The sequence below is a fragment of the Phyllobates terribilis genome, unplaced genomic scaffold (genome assembly GCF_046119375.1).
Source record: "Phyllobates terribilis strain yellow unplaced genomic scaffold, ASM4611937v1 Scaffold_8__6_contigs__length_399053987, whole genome shotgun sequence".
Classification (NCBI taxonomy): Eukaryota; Metazoa; Chordata; class Amphibia; order Anura; family Dendrobatidae; genus Phyllobates; species Phyllobates terribilis.
In genome coordinates, this window is record NW_027362768.1 from 250,576,634 (window position 1) to 250,593,225 (window position 16,592).

The 16,592-nt window shown below is 43.1% G+C and overlaps 1 protein-coding gene across 11 annotated transcripts in view; it reads right to left on the reverse strand.

The window, feature by feature from the left end:
- Positions 1 to 16,592, reverse strand: part of L3MBTL2 (L3MBTL histone methyl-lysine binding protein 2) — a 100,133-nt gene that overhangs the window by 37,834 nt on the left and 45,707 nt on the right. For all 11 annotated transcript variants that reach the window (XR_012247753.1, XR_012247754.1, XM_073644147.1 and 8 more), the window contains 4 exons: positions 8,460 to 8,594; positions 7,303 to 7,391; positions 2,900 to 3,131; positions 448 to 536 (listed from right to left, as the gene is read on the reverse strand). Coding sequence is in view for 9 of the 11 variants with exons in the window: in XM_073644147.1 (XP_073500248.1) it covers positions 448 to 536; positions 2,900 to 3,131; positions 7,303 to 7,391; positions 8,460 to 8,594 (545 nt within the window). In the remaining 2 variants the exon portion in view is untranslated. The remainder of the gene's footprint in view (positions 1 to 447; positions 537 to 2,899; positions 3,132 to 7,302; positions 7,392 to 8,459; positions 8,595 to 16,592) is intronic.

Consider the following 16,592-nt stretch of genomic DNA (forward strand, 5'->3'; position numbering starts at 1 on the left):
CAGACGAGCTGAAGGCTGCTATCAAAGCAACCTGTGCTTCCATAACACCTCAGCAGTGCCACAGGCTGATCGCCTCCATGCCACGCCACATTGATGCAGTAATTGATGCAAAAGGAGCCCGACCAAGTATTGAGTGCATTTACTGAACATACATTTCAGTAGGCCAACATTTCAGATTTTAAAAACATTTTTCAAGTTGTTATAAAGTATTCTAATTTACTGAGATAATGACTTTTGTGTTTTCATTGGCTGTAAGCCATAATCATCAACATTAAGAGACTAGTGGATGTCTTATCAGTCCCCCACATAGCTATTTTAGAAGCTGTCCAAGGTGTTTGAAGTTAAAATACAGGTTTATAAACTTAATCTGTAAGTGATAGAGAAAATAAAAACATGCACAAAAACTAAAAAGGACAATCAAATGCTGATAAAGGATTAGAAACAAACCGGTTTAAAAAGATCCACAACAGCATCACAGTGATCACCATAAAGTTTGCGCCATTTTGGGCGAGTGGATAGTTCCTTCCGCTTTTCCTCTATGAAAGATGAATATATGAAGATTAGAACATCCACACAGAATAATTTACACACAGGGGCATAGAAAAGTCAGAACTGGAAGAAGCAAAAGGCCAAGTTCCCACATGCAAAAATGCGGCTTTTATCCCATTGTGATTTTTCTCCAGGTGTCCGCATTAAAATACACAACAGCAATCTGATCGAGTTTTTTCTACTTTTCTTTAAATTAATTTTTGGTGCATATTTAAAGCACTTTTTATGCATTATTTAATGCAGAAAAGCTAGGAGTCTGCACTCACAGGAGTCTGCACTTACAGGGAGTGTCACCCATAAATGCAAATTGAATTAAGGTACTTAAACATTTATTTAGGGGATTTGGCCTCTATAAAAATCATACCAGTAATTACATTTTAGTGTTGTCGTTGCAGATACATTTTCTTATAATCAATATGGAAATGAGGGCGCTTCGCTGCACCCTTGACGTGATCAATGGCTTGGCTGCACCCACAGATTTGTATACCCAGCATGGTCCCTGATCTTGATTGACAGCACTGGCTTTCTCACAGCCAGCGCTCCCTACACTCAAATCTCTATTCCTGCGCACTGGCACTGGAGTAGTTCAGCGGCACACTCACGGTGTCTAGGCAGGAGCGCACGCAGTGTGGGTGAGTGGACACTCCTCTATGGCTCCTCTCTAAAGCCGCTCACTACACTTCCGGGTATGGCAAGCAGCTGCCACAGACTGGCAAAAGCCGGAGATCAGAGCGTGCCCGTACCCACACTGACACCGTGAGACCTTCACTGGACTCAGTCAGTGTCAGTGTGCCCACGCAGGAACAGGTATTTGAGTTTAGGGCGTGCTCACTATATGAAAGCCATTGCTGTGAATCAAAATCAGGGTCAGCGCAGAATTTGCAAATCTGTGGGCGTAACCATGCCAAGGGTGCACAAAATACCCTTATTTGCAACACTAAAATACATATAACTGGTATGATATTTTATTGAAATACGGTACTTTTACATTTTACATAAATAGAAACAGTACAAACCCCAACCCACCTCACCCATACAAAACAAAATTCCCAGATCCAAAACAATTAGGATTATTGTGATTTGTCACATTAGAAAGTATGTAATTTATAATCAAGAAATACGCAATGCATAAAACACATCTTCAGCATGATCACCCAGCTACTCACCTCCCCCCCATAGCAGTAGTATTTTGTGGGCCGCACACAAGCACTCCACAATCCAACCTCATCTCCATGCGTGGGAACACTATACATATCTTACATTATCCTCTAATTCTAGCAACTCTGGGCAAAATCTTGTCAATTCCACATTCCTGAAGTATCTGCCACCGTCCAAAGTTTATCGAATTCAACAATTGTGCCCCAATTTGCAAACCATCTTCTCTAAAGTTAGGAGCCTGTTTATCTTAACATAAAAATTACATAAAAAAGTATGAAAGTATCAAATGTTAGTATTTTTTTTGCTGATATAGGAGGGGAAATGTGTGTTTTTCACATTTTTTTTTTATAAATCACTGAGGACTGCTGAAATACTTTTTAAATGTTGTACCCCTTTCCACAGCAATTTTTAAATATCAGACACTTCTTTTTTTCCACAGGGGAATGAAAGGGGATACAACAGGAGGAAAAGGGGGGAGCAACTAATAACAGGGATTTTAACTGGCAGCGGCTCCCACACCCCTACTTTTTCTTTATCAAATTCGATTTTTTTTTCACACGTTGTGCCCCTATAGGGTTATAAAGGACCTTTGTTGGGTATTTCAACATTTAAAGACTATGTTTTTTCCTCCGATCTCCCCTTCAAAGGGGGCTGGAATATTAGCCCCAGTTACAGGAGGGATTCCGCCTCCGGGCAACATTGCAGAGCTGACTGGCTCGTCTACTACCCGCAGCTCCTGCTCCCTCCCTACACCTTAGCGGATCACTGGACAGCTTGGTCCAGAGGAGAAAGCGCCATTAGGGCTTCCTATTACTGTGTAAACAGCTCATGTTCAGCAATGTGTATATGGTGTTCAGGAAGGCGGATGGTAAATCCATCTCTGCGTGCTCTATACAACCAGCCATCATCCTGCTCCCGCATGATCACGTGCAACTGCTCTACTACGCAGGGACATCTAAGTAGATACAGACCACCCGAATGGTTATTTCCTATAGGCAGTCCATAGGTGGTTGAACATGTAGAGAAGTATGGTGTTAATATAAGCCAACATATGCATTCATCCGCCATCTTAGGTCATGAATGAAAATCTCTCGTTCTCAGACAGACTGGCCACAATTAGTCACTGAATTGTGCAATTCCTTCACAGCGATATATCCCCCATATACCGAGAAAATAACTGCAGACCACGTACCCTTGAACTTGATTTTGTGACCAACCCTACGTGCCCAACCAATTGGATGAATTAGAGGGCTATTCGTGTGGCACCACAAGTAGTCACTGCTGTCTCCATCTTCATACATAAGCCTCAGCCGCCCTCCAATCACGGTATCAACCACTGCAACTCGCATACGAGAGATGTGTAGTTTATCCACGGCCTCCAGCCGCATGCCTTCCCTGAAAGAACACTTCAGGTTCTCCACCATCTACAGAAAGGAAAAAAAAATGAAATTCTACTTGTAATAAAACACTCAAGATATTCAGATGACATTTATAGAGAACCAAAAATAACCTCAATGAAGGAAATTCTGTGCTAAATATGGAGCAATGACAATCTATAATAATAAAGATAGAAAACCTTGTCTATTAGAGATTATTAAGGGAAGCATGATGGTACGGATTAAGTGGGGATTGCTTTTAGGGGTCTGACACGTATCTGGTTCATTCAAAGCCCCAACAACCTATTTTCTGTGTTCTCAAGCAGACAGACAACTGCCCTCATAGCTTCCTTCAGTGTCCACAAGTTATACAGAAAAGTGATTACAGAGTAGAAGACAACTGCAAACCGTGTATAGGAGGCATAATGGTAGGGAGCGGTCTGCTGGGGTTTGGCCAAGCTCTTGTTTCCAGTGAAGGCGTCTGTTCATGCACCAGCATACACTGACATAAGACTCTATGCTGCCAACTGTCTAGCCACCATTCTGTACTGTACCAGCAAGACTGGGCCACTGTGCACAAACATAAGTCTATACAGACACGGCTGGGTTAGATTGGTGTGGAAGAAATAGAAGAGCCCACACAAAACCCTAAGATTTTTTACTGAACCATTTGTTTTTTCTCCAAAACTAAAAAAAACCTTTAATTGGGAAAACTGGGATTTTTTGACTTTTTGAATTTTGTTGAAACACTTGAAAAAAAAAATATTACATTTGTAAACTTTTTTTTAATACTATACATTAGTCCTTGAAGGGGACTTGAACACGTCATCCTCTGATCGCAAAGATAATGCACTCAATTACATAAGTGGTGTACTGTATTATTTAAAGGGGTATTCCCATCTCCAAGATCCTACCCCAATATGCAGTATGTGTAATAATAATAATATTAGCAAATCCCTCCAATTAGAAATGTAGTATAGTTCTTCTGATTCGCTATGTCTCTTTCCTCATGTGCAGGCATTGCAGGACCTTAGGTACCTGTACAGGTTAAACAGGCTTATGGCAAGTGATTCTTATGCGTAGCACAATGTTACGAGCGATTTATTCAAACAGTCATCCTGATCAACGATAGTTGTTAAGCTTTAGATCCATGGTTATTGATCCTCAGGCTCAGCACTATGCATGAGCGTTTTTTTTTCAAATGGTTAGTATGACCAATGTTAACTGATAACACACGAGCACTTTTTTGCTTCAATTTAACCATTTATATTTCATTATGTCTGTGTAAAGGTTTACTTGCACTAGCACTTTTTACTTGTGATAAAATGACACTTCTATATATGATAATAGAGTGATTACTTTTGTATTTTTAGTACAGTCAAGTGCTATGGTGTATCATAATTTGAAAACAGCCATAGAAAAATCTTTTCTTTGCCAGTTGTAGTCCCCCCCTTCTTGCCATATCCTAAGGGTATGGCTGAGTGATGAAGCCCCCTAGGCAGACTGTTTCTGATCAACCAAATTTGCAATCTCCATGTCCTGAAGTGATTGGAGAAAGGATAAGGAGCAGCAGGTTATTAGGAGCATTTGCCCTTGCAGATCACGCATTGGATTATCCTTTTCTTAAAGTCCGGTATAGTCATGTATTTATGTTGTGCCTGACAATTCTCATAATTATTTACATGTGTGATCTATTAGCTTGGGTAACAATTCTAATCTGCAAGAAGATAAAATAAGACCATTAGCCTATTGTTTATCTGCATCGCTACTATATCTATCAGCTTCAGTCTTTCTTCTTACTAGCACCTGTTCCGGATTTTAATTGTTTTTTAAATGCAATTTTCTAATAAAAATGTACGTTATTATAATTAATTCGTGTGTCACTTCTAGTTGTTGCTGAGGTGAAACCAGACACCTTGTGAGTCTAAGTTTAAATGTTCATTATTAAGAAGCGCAGCCAATATTTTAGGGCCATTATATAAAGAAGACAACCAATGTTATAAAGTATTTGGCCTAATATGCTAATATTATTATTACTACACCTACTACATATTGGGATAGGATCTTGGATATGGGAATATCCCTTTAAGGATGTGAGCATTATACAGGCAGCCTATTAGACCAGCCCTCCAGTCGAATCTAATAGGATGTGGTGTATGGCAGACCACATTGGCAACCCCTTGGCACCCCCACAATCCAGCTGCGGAGTGCCGATTGGCAGACAGTGGGACTGATAGGTCTTTGCCAAACTCCTCATCAACATTGACAATAGCTTGTGATGGGTTCAATTGCTAGCATCTGAGCCAGCTCTGGTCCCAACACGTGTAGCCAGGAGTGTAGCTGTAGAGTACAGCTGGCTCCTACAAGAAAGAGCACGGCCACAACATCCAAGTCTTGATGAAGCAACTACCACATCCTCCAGCAGGAAGGGGCTCACTTCTGCACTGCCCATAGACTTTACACATCCGCGCAGCCCATACTTATCTCTGCCCTGGCGTTCTAAAACATCAGTGCAGTAGAAGCAGCTTTCACAAGATCGTGAAGCTGTGTGGGCAGGAAGCCGCAGTCAAAATCAGCCAGACTTCCTGGAGAGCAGATAAGAATGGCTTATTACCAAGTTTACCTTCTCAATCTCTGTATGCACATCACTGAACTAGTGCTGTGTATAAAGATTAGGGAGCACTCACCCTGCTTTCATCTCCAAACCCCGTGAGTATGTGATCACTGGGTACAAGGAGAGAGGCAGGATCTCCTGGGTAATATGAGAACCCGGCAGCTCTACTATGCAGCCTGCAATTTTCCTGTAACTGAGGTGAATATACCAGCCCCAACTACAGGGGAAAAATAAGAAAATAAAAAAAAATAAAATAAAATAGATATGTTAAAATTCTCCCAAAAGGTCTAATACCTTATATGAGAACAGTGTATAAAATAAATGTAAAAAAAATTAATAAAAATGGCAAACAGGCAAAAAAAAGAAAAAAAAAAATACTGAAAGGCTGTGTGCCCACGATGCGTTTTTTAAGCGTTTCTGCAGCGACAATTCCGCTGCAGAAACGCATAAAAAACACTTGGTAGAAGGCCTGCCATGTTCCCCAATGATAATCTGCATGTGCTGTCACCATGCTGCGGAAATTTCCTCTGCGGATTATCATTGCGGAAAAACACGCAGCACTACCAATTATTTTGTGGAATCGCAGCGTTTTCGCCGCCATTGACTTGCATTGGACCGCATGACTGCCAATGGCAGCGGTCGCATGACCCATCACATGACTAAATGACGTCATGGCAGGTCTTTTTAGACTATCGCGAGCTGCCGGCAAGCCAGGACGGATAACTATGGAGACCGGGGGCCATCAGAAGGTAAGTATAATATTTATTTTTTACCATTTTTTCGGTCACACTATATTTTTATTTTTTACCATTTTTTCGGTCACACTATATTAATCTATGCCGGTTGCATGGATTTATATAGTGTGACCAAGTTGTCAAGCACTTTCCAAGTGATGCTAAAAGCGCTTGACAACCCTCATGCGGAAATGCATGTGAAGAACGCTTCACATCCACATGTCCCTGGCAGGAAAAACGCATGTACAATCCGCATTTGTTTTTTTCTGCCAGGGAGATGCAGAAACGCTCAGGAAAAATCTGGAGCATTTCTGCATCGTGGGCACATAGCCTTAGTCTAAACTGCAGTTTATAGCTCAACCCCTATTGAAAAATGAGGTGCAATGAATAAAAAAAAATGTTGAAAGGGGAAAGGGGAGTGCAATTTAAAATGTTTTTAGTGGTCATTTCTGGTCGTAAAAAAAAATAAAAAATATAAAATGTGAAAAATAGACATATCCTATTTTTCTTTACATTTTCCACCTGATATTAGCGAAGATAAAAAAAATACAAAATCACAAAATTTAAGCCCCATGTGTGGGGGGAAAAAAAGAACAGGTAATAATTATTTGAATATCCAAACAAACAAAAAAAAATTATAGAGGCGTTAAAAGTGCATGTACAGAAAATGTCACAGGTCAGGAGGGGTGGGGTAAATCGCTCAGTCGTGAATTGGTTGATGATCATAAAGATGTTATGGCTCGAAGCCCACATGCTTTTACCTAAAAAGTTTGGTGTTATGCATCATCATAAGAAGCAGTAAAGCTTGATAAGAAATATTCTAAAAAGCTTTAAAGGGAAGAAAAGGGAAATATAACGTGTCTGTGCTTACCTTAGCATGGAACTCCGCTGGAATAGTCCTGCAGCCGACCAGCCGTTTCATTAGGAATTCTTTCCAATTATCATATTTAGCATGGATAGCTGCACATTGAAAAATAAGTTATTTTATACCGATATAGTCAGGCTTATTGTGATTGATTGTAATTAAAGGTAATTTAAAGAAATTGCAGTAAAACCCTGGCTATGTTTAAAAGCATATCTCAAGATCTTTATTGCAGGTAATATACATTTCATACAAAGAGTATGGAAAGCTAAAAGGTAATGGACATTTCTGCCCTTTTTTATTATATAATTGTGGAAATTAAACATCATTTTTAGCAGCCTTAAATATTTAAAAGGGGCTGTATATAGAGACCACACACAGAGAATAGCGGAGAAAACAAAGATTGCACAGGATCTGTATCAAGTTCTATACAAAAGGAAATAAGAGAATGAAGCTGTGTAAATTCATGAGAGCTAGTGAAGGCAGCAGCATTTACAGAACACAAATCCAGCATATATTCCTGAGAGGGAAATACCTCATGCCTTATTGATTCTGTTAATGTTTTTGCTTATCGCTTTTTTTTAATCCTGGCTAGTAAGCGTCAACAAGTTATTTATTTTTAAGTTGCCACAAGCTAATGATGTTTCGGTAATCGCTTAGTAAATTATGTGGCAGCACTAGGTAAATACAAAGAGCGAGATCTCTCTATAACATGATAATATTTTTTCAAAATATTTAGGTTCCAAGGTAAACGGTTTTCAGAAAATCACTGAATATCTGCGGTGGCATGAGCCGAGCAGGAGTCCAATGATCTTGAGCTTTCAATATTCATGAGCTGCGGCTTCCCCACCGCTAAATTCACATCTTTCTCCAAATGTAATTTATAGGAGAAATAAGTGTCAGTCAGGAGTGAGGAGGTTGGCGCTGCTCATGAATACCAGGTACCATAACGCTCCCCTCGCTCTTCCACAGTGAAGTAAGAAAAGAGTGACCGCGCTGGAATCGGGCTCTTCATAATGACACTGCCTTCAGGTGGGTGACATAACCCTGGTGACAAAACGCCTTTCTGAACTCTACAAAGCTCCGGAATATAGGAAAGGGTTACACACAAAAATGCAGAAGTGTAATGATCTAAAGTAATGTGAACACAACAAAAAGCATCTTACTATGGGGAGGCACCAGGATTTTGCTATTGATTGCACACCATCCGATGGGATGTATGTCCAGAGCTCCTAAATTGCACCAGAAGTTGTGTGTGGAATCATCTTCAAAACCTTCATACTGCAACAAAGCCCTATAACCTGTGCGGGTATAGATTTATAACAGTGAGAAATGTCTGGAAACAAACATTTCATATATGCCTTATTAACAAAGGGTTGTATGGACTAGAAATATACAAAATGCTGTACATAGATCCAAACAGAGTGCCAAGATTTCCGAGAAACACCACTAAAGGGAAACAGTATAAGAAAAAAAGGGTATAATACCTTTCCAACCATAAATGGAAGGGTTTGGAAGCAGAGGACGAAAAGAAAAAAAATAGAGTAATAATAGTAATATATATTATACACAACCTACAGCCCACACACGGCCGGACAAACACAACTGATGGCCTTCCTGTGCTGGTCCTGTGTATGAACAGTCAGGTATAGCCTCTGCCGGGCTGCCATCAGCTCTGGACCGGCCGGCTGCTCAGTACAGGAGCGGCAGGGATCTGGGCAGGATCAGGGCTGCTCAACACACAGATTACTCTAGGTACATAGATCACATTCTGCCAGTGCCCACACTGGATGGCTGCACCTGAGCTCTATATACTGGACTCAAACTTCAAGGGGCTGAGTGAAAGGTAGTCTGTCAGCAGATTTATGCTGCCCCACCTTAGGACAGTACAGAGTAGAGGCAGAGGGGGCCTGATTCTAATGTGGTGTTTCTTATTGGGTTACTTGCAGCCATTTTATCTGCTGCAGCTGTGCTAGTCTTCTCAATGCTGAGCTTTTGCTATTCCCGCCTCCACCGCTTTATTGGCAGCTAACTGAATATGCAGTGGTGCAGATAGTTGTCAACTATAGGTGCAGGGTTAGACAGAGCTCATCACCGAGAAGACAGGCAAAGCTGCTGCAAGCAGCATAGTAAGTGACACACTGCTGGAATCAGGGTCTGTGTCTCTACTTTATGCTGTCCTTATGCTGAGAAATATAAACCTGGTGACAGATTCCCTTGGATTACTCACTGCCAGTTTAGTTTACTATGAAGTGGACCTAAAAAGACTTTTAAATTACTGCCACAATTAGTATGAGTATTGTACAAAATAATTATTACTTTTCAGATGAATCCAAAAATACTGAGACCATGCTCCACCACCCCCAGCAATAACAAGCCGTTCTCTACTGGAAAACATGCAGGAAATGCTCCCGAGAGGTAACCGGTCTCAGCTTCAAGTTATTCATGAATTAATGTCCCCATACACATTACACTGTCGTCTGGACCCGCCGATATGGGGCCTCTCGACTCTGCCCAGATGAAGTCGGAGAGGAAAAGGATCCAATCCTATTCTCAGCAGGGAGATCGGCCAGAGAAGCCTAGTAGCAGCTTCCAGAGAGCACAAGAGAGAGCGGCCGAGCCAAGCATTGCAGTGTATGGGGAGGGAGCTGCTGGCAGACTGCTTTCCAGTGTGTATGGGGCCTTTACAAACATACTCACCCACTGCCTGACACAATGTATTTACACGTTGCTTAAAGGAGAACTCGATTTTCAATGATCTTTTCAGAATTATGGCTATGTGCCCACGATGCAGAAATGCTCCGGATTTTTTCCTGAGCGTTTCTGCATCTCCCTGGCAGAAAAAACGCATGCGGATTGTACATGCGGATTTTACATGTGGATTTTACATGTTTTTCCTGCCAGGGAAATGCGGATGTGAAGCGTTCTTCACATGCATTTCCGCATAAGGGTTGTCAAGCACTTTCCAAGCGATTTTAGGATCACTTGGAAAGTGCTTGACAACTTGGTCACAACTATATAAATCCATGCAAACGGCATGGATTTATATAGTGTGACCGAAAGAATGGTAAAAAATAAATATTATATTTACCTTCTGATGGCCTCCGTCCTGGCTGCCGGCAGCTCGCGGTACACCACACTGAAGGACCTGCCGTCACATGACTAAATGAAGTCAGCGCAGGTCCTTCAGTCCACCGCGATCTGCCGGCAAGCGAAGACAAGCACACTGCGGGCCATCAGAAGGTAAGTATAATATTTATTTTTTATTTTATTCTTTTTTTTACAGGTTCTATGGTACCCGGGTCCGGAGGAGAGTCTCCTCTCCTCCAGACCCGGGTACCATCCGCACATTGAAATGCTTGCATTCCGCATGTACAGATGCAGTGATGCGGATTCAATGCGTTCCAATGAAAGTCAATGGCGGCGAAAGCACCGCGCTTCCGCAAAATGATTGGCAGTGCTGTGTTTTTTTCCGCAATGATAATCCGAAGCGAAAATTTCCGCAGCATGTGCACGGCACATGCGGATTATCAATGGGGAACATAGCAGGCCTTCTACCATGCGTTTTTTAACCATTTCTGCAGTGTTTTTGCCGCTGCGTAAACGCTTAAGAAACGCATCGTGGGCACACAGCCTAACAGTTGTGAGTACATTAGGAATAATCCCTTCGCTGGCCACTATACGACTGTATCCTGCATGGTTTCCCAGCTTGCGCTCTTCAGATTCTCTCCCTACTTTGCCTATGGGTGGATATTAACTATGAAGTCACCCGTACACTGCACTATCAGATAGAGGGACTCCTGTTTTCTCTAATGCACTGCCCCAAATGAGCAGACTACATTTTTAACAGTGCTTTAAAAACACATCTCTTTAGACTGGCTTATCACCTCACTTCACTAATCGAACTCTTCCCTGTTCCCTCTTTCTAAAATATTCCTCAGAATCTGTTCCCTCTGATTTTACCTGTGTCCACATCCTCCGTGCACTTGATAATTGTACCTAGACATATACTGGATGATGATCGGATCATGCACCTTATATGAAAACCCCTATTATAATGATGCCTGAACCTACATGACAGCCCTTTCTACCCATTGTGGCCCTCCCCATCTATCTATATAAATAAAAATTTAAATGTTCGTTTGTTCAAAATCTTAAATCTCCGAAAGTTCTTCACCAATTGCTGTGAAATTTTCACACAACGTTGCATTTGAATACAAGCATGTTTTTATATACCTACTATGTTTTTATACACCAGCTGTTAGACAAAAAAGCAACAGCGACAGGGGGGTGTTATGAGCTCAGTCCCAGGCTGACTCTCCCCGGCCGCCCGGCATCCCCCCCCCCTTAGTGACATCTCATTCATAAACCCTTCTCCCTCTCCTTCATTCGCACCAGCCGCTGCCTGTGCTTTGCTCCTTTCGTGTCCTCCATGGGTGTTGGGGGGAAGTGGAATGACGAGACCGTCTGTTCAACGCTGAAAGACGCTGCTGCTCATCACCACCACCGCCTGAGAGGCGGCCGCCTCTGCTCTTCGGCACCGCTGCTGCAGCTTGTTCTTCTCCGGCAGGCGAGTCTTATTTCCGACTGCGCAACAAAAAGCGGGAGAGGGAGGGAAGGAGGCTGCACGGAGAGGAGCAGGCCGCAGCCTCCACTCTGGGCGCTGAGCTGGGCCAGAGACTCGCAGCAGTGGGCAGATAGCGAGCGAGTGCAAATCCCACTGCGCCACTGACAGGAGCGGCGCTGTGATCTGGCTGTTAACGGCCTGGGACATGTCAAGCGGATCACCCCCTCCTCCTTTGCCGCCGCCTACCTTCATCTTCAGCATCAGTATACACATATATGGTCTGCAGAGCACTGGTGTAGAACGGATATCACCACCATACAGTGACCAGATAATGGTAATATCAGTCCTAGTACAGTGGTTTTGGTTAGAGAGGTTCTCCAGGCTTGAAGTTAAAGTCTGCACTCTATTGTGTCCTCTCCATGCTGTGAAGATTCTCCGATGCCATTAGTGTGCGGTCATGTGCCCAAAAGCATGCAATCCCATACATTCCAGACGTGCATGGCCTTACTCAATAAAAGTGACTGTAGCAAGGCCGAGTACATTTAGGCTATGTGCGCACGGTCCATATTTGAATCAGAAATTTGATGTACGTTTCCGCATCTCCTTCGCAGGAAAAACGCATGCGGATCTTCCGCGTGTTTTTGACGCGTTTTTTTTAAGCGCTTTTGTACATCAATGAATGAATGATTTTTGGAGCTAAATAAAGTCATTTGGTGGGACATTGCTTAAACCTTGGATTACCGTCAGAACTGGGATGAGTATATCGGTTAATTTAAATGATTAAAGAATGTGTTGGATTTCAAATAAAGTGTTTACTCTATGTCTGTGTTTATTTAACTCTTTACTTTACTTTAATTAGGTTTTGTCATGAAAAGGTCTGATTGACACATTGTCATCACCAAATAAAAGAGCTGGGTGTCAGCTAGTCCCATTCACCTAATCTTCATGAGCATTTCTAATCATGTAATTTATGCGTCTGCTGTGAGCTGCTATTTTTAGCCTGGGAAGGTGAAATTAGCAAACATGGTTCCTGGCCATAATTAACAGCTTACAGCTGGTTCGTTAGCCGCTATGTCTCCCCGATCAGCACTCAGCAGTGCTTTGGACGCAGCATATTTTTGCGTCCAAAATGCGGTGTTCTAATGCCACACTTTTGTTGTCGGAACATGCGAATCCACCTCATATAATGACACTTCAATCGGTCAAAATCTGCAGTGGAGACTAGCGTGTCTGCTACAGAAATTGACATGCTGCATGTGAGTTTGGGTACGTGGCCACGATCAGGAGCCGCTTCAGGTTTGACGCTGCATGTTTATACAGCGTCAAACCCGCAGTGTCCAGATGTTACAGCATAGTGGATAGGATCTCTAGAAATCCCATGTCCACTATGCGTGCATCTGAAGCTGTGGATCACCCATGGACACTGACATGCGGCACGTCTTTCAGGACCGCAGGATGTCAAATTCTCTTGCGGAGTCGATGGTCTCTGCAACAGAAATTTGACCACTAGAAAGTATTGACTGCGGTAAAGCCGCATGGTTCAGTGAACACATGTGGATTTACCTGCGTTAAATAGAACGCAACGTTTTGGATGCAGCAAAAAATGTGTCCAAAGCGCTGCTAAGTCCAGATCGTGGGCACAAAGCCTAAAATTAAAAAAATAAATAAATAAAATAAAAAAAAAAGGGCGTGGGCCCCCACGTCATTTTTATAACCAGCAGAGGGAAAGCCGACCGCTGGGGGCTGATATTAGTAGCCAAGGAAGGGGCCATTGGCAACAATGTTTCCTGGCTATTAATATCAGCCCACAGCTGTTTGTTTAGCCTTTACTGGCTAGATTACAGGGGGAATTTTTTTTATTACACTCCGTCCACGTAGCAATCGATCTTCTGAAAAAAACATAAGATAACAAACAACCATATCCCTCACCTGTCCGCTGTCAACGACTAAGTCCACGATCACCGCCAACAAGTGTCCAACGACGATCTGGGTCACTTCTACAGCAGTGACATCAGAAATCACTGATGTCACTGCTGTAGAAGACAGCAATGTATACTGACAGGGGTGTAAAATCACCCCTGTCAGTATACATGCTGCAGGAGGTCACTGGGGTTCATCAGTTGAAGATCAGCTGACCAGCCCCAGTGAGCTAACCACAGTGGGAGCATTCTTCAGAATGCTCCCAGGGGAGGTCACGTGAGCATTAGCTGATCGGTCACGTGACCGATTAACTGATCGCTGACGTCACCGCAGGTCCTGGCAGCTCAGTATACTGCTGGGAGCGACCCCGCTCCCCGCAGTATACCGCTGGCCGCCGGGAGCAGAGCATCGCCGCCGGGGACCAGGAGGACACCGGGGGCCGCTGGACAGGTGAGTATGATTTTTTTATTTTTTATTTAATTTATTTTTTTTTTTTTACCACGGGCACGCAGGCTGGGCAGAGCAGACTACTGCTCCTCCCAGCCACGCCACTCTCGCTGTTATCAGCGCGAGCGGCGGTCGGAGACAGGAGTTGTAGTTTTCTCTCCCGACCTGGGTACCACCCGCAGCGCATTTCCGCCGCGAATTCGCGGCCATTCGTTTTAATTGAAACGCAGCAAATCCACAAGTATAGATATTATACCTGCAGGTTTGCTGCGATTCAATGCAAGTCAATGGGCGCAAATTCACAACGGAAATGCCCAAACAATGGTCATGCTGCGGTTTTTAACAAAAAGCGAATCGGGAGCAGAAATTCCTGCATCATGTGCACAGCACATCCAGATTTCCATTGCTATACCTGGCAGACCTATTAACAAGTGTTTTTGCAGCGTTTCTGCGGCGGGAAAAATGCATCAAAAATGCTTTGTGTGCACATAGCCTCAGTTGGAATGTGGCCGGAGGTGTGGAAATCGCATACTTGGTCACACTCCCGGCACTAGAGAATCCTGACAATGCATGCTGGGAGGATTCAGAAGTCTGCAGTCACAGACTTTAACCTCAAGCCTGGACAACCCCGTTAATGATCAGTATGGTGGCATTATCGCTACTGTATATGCTGATTATATTTGTTTATGGTTTGGTGATATTTGTCTGTTATATTGCAATTTTATTACGGCAGTATTATTGAATTTTATATAGCAGTATTATTGGTATTATTAGATATATTATTGTTGCAGTAAATATTGTTTTCCCCAGGGTAGGGTTATATTAGTAAGAGATATCCCCTTCTGGGGCAGGGACAGCATGGGCCTTTGAGCTTTCATGCCAGGGCTGAATTTCAGTCCCAGTCCGTTCCGTCACGGGCCTTCACTCCTCCTGTAAATGTTAAACTATGTATTACTCTGTATATTTCCCCACATAATTGTAAAGTGCTGCGGAATATGATAGCGCTATAGAAAAGTACTATTACTATTAATAACAAGTGTAAACCTATCTGAGAGGACCAAGCCGCTTCCATTGATGGGTTTCTTGCCCACTTTGGAGTACTTTATGAGTCGCGGCATAAAGGCGTAGTTAGAACAGCGGACCAGATTATCTTTAGAAGTGACTGGAACCAGTCTTGGGTGGTGTACACAGCTGCTGGAGTTACACATGGTCTGGGACCCCAGGCAATATATTTCGGGAGAAGAGCCAGCCAACCAGACCAGGATGTCACTGCCTTCCAGGAGTCAGGGTTGCTAGAGACAAGTGGCGCTCGGGTGGCTCTTCCTCAGCACTGCAGACAGGTAGCAGGATCTCCATTGCCCGCAACCTAAAGGACATCATAGCCAGAATAAGTCGAAACACGACCTGATGGCACCTCCAGGGATCGGAGGTAATGCCTGAGCTGGTGGTGCTGTGAGGACATCCTGTTACATAGGCCATGCAGTGACTATAGACTATTCCAGAACAGTACTAAGTACTACTACAGCACAGGACTTTTCCACACAGCTTTGTGGGCCATACATACGTTCACCTAGAACCCAGTGCAGTAACATACAAATCATCATAAATTTAAAGAGAACCTGACAGCAGGTTTTTATCACCCATCTATGAGCAGTATGATGTAGGGCCAGAGACACAGATTCCAGTAGTGGATCATTTACTGGGCTGCTTGGTGTCATTTTGATAAAGTCAATGGTGCAGATATAGAAGTTCTCTAAATGCTGAGCCCTATATAACCCTGCCCACACCACTGATTGGCAGCTTTCTGTGTACACTGTTCATAGGCAGAAAACTGCCAATCAGTGATGGGGGCAGGGTTAAACAGAGCTCATGAATATGGAGGACTACATGGCAGGTTTATTAGTCCTCTAGTGATAATCTCCTGTTTACTTACTAGGATCAGAACTGCTTATGGTGGGTGATCAACAAATCAACTCTGACAGATTTACCGTTTATGACACTGATGGTCTGAGGATTGGTTTGCTAATTAAAGAGGTAGTATACTACTTGGACAACCCCTTATTATATAAAGTTGCACCCCTGGGGTCATTCCAGCAATGTTGGAGTAACACTGTCATGTCAAGTGAGCCCTGCAGCCGATCAGTGGCTGCTACTGGGGTGCTGAAGTGCTCACTGCATTTATCAGGACCTCAAAACGGAAGAACTGAGCGCTGCAGCCTAATAGCGGCCAGTGTTTGGCTGCCGAGCTCATGCGACATTACAATTTGAGGTGAGCCCCAGGGCAGTCATAGCCAGAAAGGCGCCAGTGCATGAAAGCAGTATAAGGTAGTTTTATACTAGAAGAAGTGATACTATTATACTTAAA